At 33.9% G+C, this 9,214-nt stretch overlaps 1 protein-coding gene across 1 annotated transcript; it reads left to right on the top strand.

Moving 5' to 3' along the window:
• The first annotated feature begins 4,379 nt into the window (after nucleotides 1-4,379).
• On the top strand, nucleotides 4,380-6,511 carry LOC123294934 (putative nuclease HARBI1). The gene is made up of 5 exons (XM_044876133.1): nucleotides 4,380-4,419; nucleotides 5,211-5,449; nucleotides 5,923-6,067; nucleotides 6,134-6,327; nucleotides 6,404-6,511. Exons 2-5 carry the CDS (start codon nucleotides 5,213-5,215, stop codon nucleotides 6,416-6,418), a joined length of 591 nt encoding a protein of 196 aa, XP_044732068.1. The 5' UTR covers nucleotides 4,380-4,419; nucleotides 5,211-5,212; the 3' UTR covers nucleotides 6,419-6,511.
• Nucleotides 6,512-9,214: the final 2,703 nt, after the last annotated feature.

Here is a 9,214-nt window from a genome sequence, read left to right as displayed (position 1 = left end):
AAATAAAGCAACATTTAATATTTTATTACATTCACAAAACACGAAGCATTTGTATGGGAGTCCACAACTATACTAAAAACATCTGACAAAAACCGTTAGGAAAGGGAGCTTGACAGAGCCCTCTCTGGTATAAACCCTGAATTCTTTGAATGCTAAATAACTATAAAAGAAAATACTGTAAGCTAGAATGAATACAATAGTAATACATAGGAAAAAAAAAGATAGCTACATAGGCAGTCTATGCATACATCTCTGACCGGATAGTAGCTAAGTCTTGTTATCTGCTGGAGTGTGCAGTCAATGAACTCGTCTGCCGTGGTGAACATAGGTTTTTAAGACCCTAATAAATAAAATATATCAATGGCAGATCTGGTCAACTACTTTCAAAATTTTATTTTTTTTTGGGCTTTCATAACTGTCTGCCATAATGTTAAACGCGTGATAATGATCTGCCATTGTTATTTTCCGATAATAATAATAATATGTTTTTAAATTTCTAAACGGCAGACGTGGTCAAATGAATTTAAAATTTACTAAAAATCACTACCTGTCCTACCCCATCTCATGTATGGTAGGTATAGGGGCCTCAATGTACAAAAACCCAGGTCTGGTCAAATACATATAGGTAGCTTTTCACTAGCTCTTAGACTATAAATTTCTGGTCTTCTTCAGCATCGGTTGTCTCTGTTCCTCTCCTTTCTGGGTGTTGGCGTTCTCGCTGAATCTTCAGATTTTTGTAAAAGGTGTGATAAGATGGAGGAATAAATTCAAGCAGACCCATCAAGTTTTTGTGATTGCTTTGTTTTAATTCCTGGGGCAACATTTTTTGCTGATAGTGGAAGGCGTTGTTTTGTAGCCGCCTTAAGCATATTCATATTGTACTTCGCAAAAGGAATGTCAGCATTTAATGTTTATATGTAGAACAGTATAAATGGGTCTGATTTTTGAAATCTCAGCCACAACATACGACGAATACCTGTTACTGTCTTGACGTGTTCTTCCAAATATTTCAAAGAAATGAAATCCTGGTCTCCCATATTCACTATCATGAATCTGCTAAAAGATTTAGCAACAATATTCATCCAGTTAGTCTGGTACAAATATCCCTGTACTTGAAATTTTACGGGCTCTTTCAATGACTCCAAAGTTTCTATCACAATCATTATACGAGTGACCAGACAATAAGTACTTAGTGTCCAACTGCACAATGTGGGTACATCATACTACATAAAACCAGAACTTTACTGTAAAACGGCTCTTTTTCTGCTCACCTGGATTATCACTAAACATTTTTATTTTCTTAACTATGGTGAGAGAGTGAGTGTTTTATGTGGAGGGTGTGAGTCGGGATATCATTTTATTTTTGAATGTCAGGGTGTAAGTGCGGAAGTGAGAGATAGGGTTTTGGGAGAGGGATTGGTTTCGCTGGACCGGGTTTTGAATATTAGGGATGGAAAGCAAATAGCGATAATTGCAGAATATATAAACAAAGTGATGAGTGGGAGAAAAAGAAGGCTCTGAAGGGTGAAGAAATGTTGAATTATTATTATGATTATTATTTTTTAAACTTTTAATTTGAATTTTATAACGCCTTGTTTAAGTATATGTATATAATTGATTAGCCTCGGCATATCAATAAAGATCTTATTCTTTCCTTTACTCTTGTAGGCAGTGTGTTCACAAGTCGCAACAGGCAAGTGAGCATCTCCGCACAATCCCTTGTGGCCTGAGCCTCATGCCACGTGAACATACTAGCGTTGTTACCAAATTGTGTATATAAAAATTATATGTCCACAGTTGTCTTGCGTAATACACTCTGGAACAGGTAAGAACTTTTTGCAGATCAAAACAGATCACTAGATGACTAGTATCATCTTTGGCAGCTTCTGGAGCGTCCTTTATTTGTTGTCGTGCCGATTCTGCTTTCCGCAAATGTAATTTCGTGTATTTGTTTTTCTTCTGGAGTCTCATTGTTGGTGGTACTCTGCAGTTTGTCACAAGTAATACAAGTGTCGGTAGGTTAACAATACATTACAACATCTGATGCTGTAATGTATAATAAATATTAGTTAGTTAGGCGTTCACTACTTTAGTGAAAACTATCCCATTTTTTGTATTTATGTTAGTGTTTTGATAAAACTGTTGTTGCGTGTTGATGCACTTGTTGGCTATCAACAGTATTAGGTACTGCATCTGTAACTAAATTAATTGTCTCCTTCTTTAAAGATTTTTGCATGAATGGCATGTTAATCTTTTCCCGTACATTTCTATTATTCTGTTGAGTGTGTTAACTTCTACTATTTCATATGGACCTATGTATGGTACTTGCTTTTGGTTTATTTTCTGATTATTTTAATCAAAACCTTTTGTCCTACATTTAATTTTTTAATATTTGGTTTTCTGTCAAAGTATTCTTTACTTTCTTCCTTGCCGCTAAGCAATGATTCCCTACTAATTTCGCGATATTTTCCCATCTTTTGTGTGATCTGTTCCAAATGTTGGTTGTTTTGGATGTTTGGTCTTCATCCGTAGGTAATTCAGGGTTTATTCCGTAAAAAAATTTATGAGGCTCGTAACCTGTTGTTCTACATTTGCTTGTATTTTGTACATATGCACAACTTTTTAGGAATTCGTCCCACTGTAAATTGTTGTCCGTGTAATGTCTAAGCTATTGTTTGATGAAGTGATTAGTACGCTCTATGGAGCCGTTCGTTTGTAGTCTGTAATAGCCCTGGAGATCACATGCAATTTTTGGTAAAAATTTGATGCAACTTCTAATAATTTTTTTCCTTGAGTCGTGAAATGACGAGTCTAGCAGCTGGGAAGGGGTAGTTGTGGCGTCGCGACTTGTAGGGTTAACAATGATGTTGATGCCATTTGATGTGAAGCCAGACTTTGTTCTTTTCGTTTTTTATCGTTATAAGTATTTTAAAATAAGTTTGGCAGGTTGGAATCATTCGCAAAGCCATTTGGCAAATTTTTGAAATTGTTACAAACACATGATTTTTGGGGTTATTTGATATAACTTATTATTTTAGGGGATGTTAGTATGAACATTAATAAATATTATAAAACAAGTCTGGCACTGGCACTGAAGTCGAGCATGTGGTGGTAAATATGCTCCCTATGCCCACTATAGGACCTATGAAAGTCAGCAAAACATGGTGTTACACACAGCGGTTCTTTGCACCTTCCGCACATAATTTTGGAGCGTTTATCATTACTTTTAGTGTTACAACGTTTGCAACGTCTGTAAGTTGAATCAACCGGCATGTGGTCTCCAACATTCAGGAATCGCACTTCAGGTGGAACAGTACCAATCACTTTTTGACGATTTGCCTCAGTAGATTATTTTGTAAGTTACTGTACTTTGTGCGTCCGATTTTCGTTTTCTGCTACTAAATCCAGCAATGAGACCTCTCGCTACTGCCACACCAAACTCTAAATGCGTTAATTTAGCAGCTCTTGTGGTTTGGGAATACAATAGGCTCTTCCGCCGACCGAGTATGTATTGTGGACCTGGTCAAATCGATCCACTCCCCCCATTCATTTAGTACACTCTCTCACCACTTGAGGGCAGCTAATGGATTGCTTACTGCCATCTTTTTGGGTCCTGGAAACAGTGGTACGATTTTTTGGATCGAATGTGTTACTTAGTAGTAAAAATTCTTTGTTATCCTGCCACAAAACAAACGCTACATCATTTTTTGTCCTCCATTTATTTTGCCCTTTTTCTAATTTCAATTTGTTGGATCTACCGTCCATTTTTTTACGAACTTTGGTAAATCAACTCTATTCCTTCTTACAGGTTCTGATGCGTATAATCCATTCTCATACAAATATTTCAAAAGAGAATAATCACAGAAATAATTGTCGAAGGTTATGCGTATTTTGAATTCCTCCCCAATCAATTTATTTGTCAAAACTTTGACAACCTTTGCTCCTAAACCCTCTTCTGTACCGGTTTCACTCTTACCAGTGTAGACTGAAAATTCATATAAATATCCATAATGTAGGTGCTGTCGCACCTACACCAGACTTTGTAGCTCCGCTTTATGGGCTTGAGCAGCATGTATTGTTTGAGAGAAGACCTTCCTTTGAATAAAATCATACATTCATCAACACTATGTGACGAAGTATTTTTGGCATTTCTCGAAAACTTGGATCGGTGGACCAATACAAATCAATATTAGGTAAAACATGATACCCCATTATAATTAGTATGCCTAAAAAGCACGTATTTCATCTCTCGTTACTGTAGGGCGATTCACAAACATTCATATCTATCGTTTTCGTGATAATTATCACAAAAAGCGGTACTTATCGTCAAATGCGATTCACAAACATTTTTTACCGACGGTAGCGGTGTGATACTCATCGTCTATAGGCGTTAACTTAACAACAAATTTTATTCTCGTGGTAAGTATGTAACGTCTCTGACGCTTGCGCAATGACAATATTTTAAGTAAACAAATGTCAAATATGAATACAAAATAAATGTCATAACCATACTAATTTATTTATCTTTGTGCTGTCAAATTGCAAAGTTCGTTTTTCTAATTTCAATCAATATTTAGTGTAATTAATAATAAAAAAGGCAGTTTAATTAGGTTGTAAAAGTTAGTTTCTTTCATTTATCTTTAAATTTTCTTTTTTTCCATTTTAGAGTAAAGTTTTTTTAGTTTTTTTCCATTTTAGAATAAATTTTAGTTTAATCAATTTTCAATATTTAGTTTAGTTATGATTACCTAAATAAGATAGTATAGCTTAGTTTTTTAATTAGTTTAGCATTAGGTTTTATTTATTATTATTTATTTCTGTGCTGTGTGGTGTTATTATTTGATATTTAGGTAAGTAATTTTGTTACATTATATATTATTCGTATTGATAAAATGATTTTATTTCGTTTGTTGTAAAGTTTGTGTTATTTCAGTAACAATGTGTTTATATTGTTATCTTGGAATTAACAAAAAATTTATTTTAATAAAGTTATTTTAAGCATTATTTACAAGAAATATTTACTCATATTTGCAAGGTTTTGTTTCCTTCACAGCATAATTTTTTTTATTCAATAGCTACTCATTTTAGCTCAACAAAATTTTTGTTCAATTTAAATTAGGAGTACGAAATAAAATTACAAAATTTAATGTATAGCATTAAGAGTTTTTATAAATAAATTGTTTTTAATACAAATTTTTTTATCTTCATAGCAATGGCTTACGCAGAAGCTGCAGCGGATCTCCTCGACTTGGAGGTGCACCTCTATCACATGGAGCGTAGAGCCGAGCGGAGTATATTACGGGAGATTCAGGATCCATTCGATTTGATGGATTCTGAATTTAAAAGGCTCTACCGTTTTACTCCTGATTTGGTGGAAGAGCTTTTAATAGATACTTTGGGGCCGCGTTTCGAACATCAAAGCATTACTGGGATATCCCCTAAAAATCAGGTTTAGTAGTCAATTAAGTTTTTGAACAGTCTTACAGTCTTGTTAATATTTTATTTTGCAGATTCTAGCTGCTTTAAGATTTTATGCCACTGGTTGTTTTCAACGGCCAGTGGGTGAACAATAGGGAATTAACATGAGTCAGTCATCCATTAGCCGATCTATTCATCGTGTTACTGATGTAATTAACGATGCAATATTTCGTCAATGGGTGCAATTCCCCATGACCGATGTTGCCAGGCAGCTAGCTAGGGAGAAATTCCGGAGGGCGGCCCAGCCATTTGATGGTGCTATTGGAGTCATAGATTGCTCCCACATAGCAATACTGGCTCCAAGGGAACACGAGGAGGCTTGTGTTAATCATCATGGTTATCATTCAATTAACGTACAAATGCTGAGAGTTAAATCGGCAATAGTATAATTAAAAAAAGGTTCAATTAAAAATTTATAAAATAATTTTTTTTTTTTTTTTGAAGATATGTCATCCCGACCAGTGCATATTAAATGTAAATGCGCGATTCCCTGGTGCACGGCACGACGCACACATTTGGTCTGCATCGGCAGCACGTCGAGTAATGGAACGTGCCTATAACAATGGTGAAAGGAGGACATATCTCCTTGGTATGTTGTTTCGAATTAGATTGGTTATCTCAAATCAACTTTCATGTATTTATTTTTTACTTATAGGTGATTCGGGGTATCCACTAGAGCCGTGGCTACTTACCCCATTACCACATGCACCTGCAGGCACCCCTCGACGTGCATGTCATGATGCACTGATGAGTTCAAGCAATATAATTGAAAGGACGTTTGGGACATTAAAAACAGCCTGGAGGTGCATGCATAAGCATCGCACTCTTCAGTACGATCCTGGATTTGCGGTAAGAATTGTGAACGCGTGTGCCGTGCTGCATAATATGTGTCGGGCACATAATTTAATATTTAATGATGTTGAAGATGATGGTAAAGTAGCTGAGCCTCTCGTACAACAACTTCCCCTGCAGGAAGAATTCGCTCGACCTCATGCTGTGGCAGTGCGGTTACAGAATAGATTTATTGTGGAGAGATGGGGGGGATAGTTTTTTATTTTTATATTATTATTTTTATTTTATTTTTATATTTAAATAATTAAATAAAGAAAAAAAATTTTTGTCCAATTTTGGTTTTTCTTTTTTCAATTGACCCATACCAAATTAAATTCATATGATAATTATAGAATACTTGCAATTATATCGAGCTACAAACTGAAATTAAAGAAATTTAAATGTACAAAAAAGTCTTGGATTATCCTCCGAGCATGTCAATTTTATTATGTTAGCAGTCAGAATATAATTTTCTATGTAACCGATTTTATAGAGAATAAGTAAAATATAATTTTAATCTTATCATTATAGTAGTAGTTAACAGACAGGATAATTTAAATTTAAAATAATCCGAAAAGTTACAACGTTTCAAGAAACCGCTTTTTAACGAATGTTAACTCTGTTTATATTGTTGTCCCCGTAATTTTTAAATTTAATTATAATTCATTTATCTTTTTTACGTTTATTGTTCGTTAGAATTATCTGATCCGAACAACCGAAAAGAAATTAAAGCGAATGTTTAATCCGAATTAATAGGATTTTTGAGTTCGTTGTTTCATAAAATTCTACTAGTAAACAAAAACATTGAAACCGATTCGTAAAATTAATTTTTTTTTTTTTTAAATTTCGCAGTTCAATGAATGTGTTTCGCTGAGGATACCTAATAGCATTAATCCGGTATGGAAATACTTACCTGTATTTAGGTTATAACTAACTAAAAAAATAAGAATACACATTTATTTTATTTAATTAAAAACTTTATTAATAAAAATATGTATATTTAAATAAATATTAATAAACTAATTGTATTCATTATTTAAAAAAGTATCACAGGAATTAAGTATCACAGTAATATTGAAGCAAATTAGCATAGCATAGTAATAATATTGAATTTAAAGTGTTTACGGACAGATTTTACGGATTAGTGAATACATATAGAAGAGAAATACATTTTGTCATAATGACTTATATTCTTCTAGTTTTTTTTTAATTCATTCTTTGTTTTTTTTTTTTTTTTTCTTTTTTTTTTTTTTATATATTGTATTCATTCTTGGTAAAGGAAAAATGTTTGAAAAACTTTTGAGGACATATATTATGAATTTTCTAAATATAAGTGAGCTAGCTATGTTTAAAATAATTGGAGAATCTGTTTTTTTTTTTTAACGAAAATTATCTATGAATATAATAATTTTTGTATACCTTGTTCCAAATAGTTCGGCGCCATGGACTCTAAAACACTTGTTAGCCGTGCAAAGATTGGAATTCTTTCCATCTCCGCATCGGCTAACTTTTCTACGGCGCCTGCCATCCGCTCCATGGCTCGAGCGTTAATAAGTGCCGCTTCTGCGCTCATTTTTTTCGCCTCTGTCATTTTAAGAGCCGCTTCAGCACTTATCTTTTGGGCTTCTGCCAACACCTACGAGTTTACGAAAAATATTATCATTAGTAGTTTCACTATAATTATACAATAATTAAAAAAACATATTATATTTAATTTAGATAGTGGTCCAATAAATAAGTTACGATAAAAAATAAATAAAATTATCAATGAATTATTGTAAATAAAAAATAGGTATTTTATCTTACATTCATTGCATCTGCGTCGCTTTTAGAAATTTCCCGAAATTGTTCCCGGGTCACGTTTAGATTTTGGGAAAATCTTAGTCGGGTATCTGAAACAAAACGTTTGACTTCAAATTTATATTATTCTTTAAAGATTCAAATCGCATGTGCTACGTACATTTTGCTGGTTCGCCAGAGCCTTTTCCTGGAACCATCTTCTTCCTTCCCACCGGAATTGTTTCACCTAATTATGAACAGAAAAGTAATAAGCATAAAACATTGTAACAATAGAAACATATTTGAATATGTAACACCTTGGCCTATAGGGCCCTTGATAAATTAATTTAAAATTACAGTGTCTTACCATGGGCTAGGGATGTAGATGGAATGTTTTGGAAACTGCAGGAGGGTGAGGTAAGTGTGCAGGATGGGTTTTTATTTTCTATTATAGATACCACGGTCGGTTTTGATTCCAAAACCGTGGTATCTCCTGCCACTAATCGTAATTGTAAGTCCTGTGAATAAAATCCAATTAAAAAATATATACATTTAAGAATTAAATAAAATAAAAATATTTATTAACTTCTTCCTCTGGAATCCCATCGGGTACTGTGGAGCTACCCTCCACATAACTGGACCCGATAATTCCTAAAACTTTCAATTCTAAGTTTGGCATGGCGCTGTTTACGCCCAGCTCCATGTTTCCTGTGGCAGCCTTGGCAATTTTTAGATCACGGCCCTTGCCGCCACTCTACACTTCAAGTCTTTCCATACCTAAAATACCAAACAATTTAGTGTTTTCGTAAACATAAAGATTTAATTGTAATAAAAAATTGAATTAACACTAACTTTTTGCCATTGTTCGCTGGTTTTCACTGCACCTCCCGAGTTATTTAGCAATTCAGTTAATTCCTCCCATTTCTTGGTTAGTTGCAACTTTCCGTCTGGTGAAAAAACTTTTCCTTCAGCCAACCTCTTGTTGGCTACAAAGAAGTCCACCATACGGAAAAGTTGAAACTCCGACGCGCGAGGTGCTCTCTTTTTTTTTCTACAGAAATTAAAAAATTTTGAGGAATTAGTTTTAGTAATGCAAAAGTTTAACATTTATAAAATACTTACTGTG

Source organism: Chrysoperla carnea, chromosome 3, assembly GCF_905475395.1.
Source record: "Chrysoperla carnea chromosome 3, inChrCarn1.1, whole genome shotgun sequence".
In the NCBI taxonomy this organism is placed as follows: domain Eukaryota; kingdom Metazoa; phylum Arthropoda; class Insecta; order Neuroptera; family Chrysopidae; genus Chrysoperla; species Chrysoperla carnea.
This window is presented reverse-complemented; position numbering and strand designations above follow the sequence as displayed.

Bases quoted from the DNA above. Each gene is read 5' to 3' on its own strand.
- LOC123294934 (XM_044876133.1), top strand. From the start codon at position 5,213: ATGGCTTACGCAGAAGCTGCAGCGGATCTCCTCGACTTGGAGGTGCAC. The intron at 5,450-5,922 runs GTTTAGTAGTCA...TTTTTTTTGAAG, and splicing joins GGATATCCCCTAAAAATCAG to ATATGTCATCCCGACCAGTG. The intron at 6,068-6,133 runs GTATGTTGTTTC...TTTTACTTATAG, and splicing joins AAGGAGGACATATCTCCTTG to GTGATTCGGGGTATCCACTA.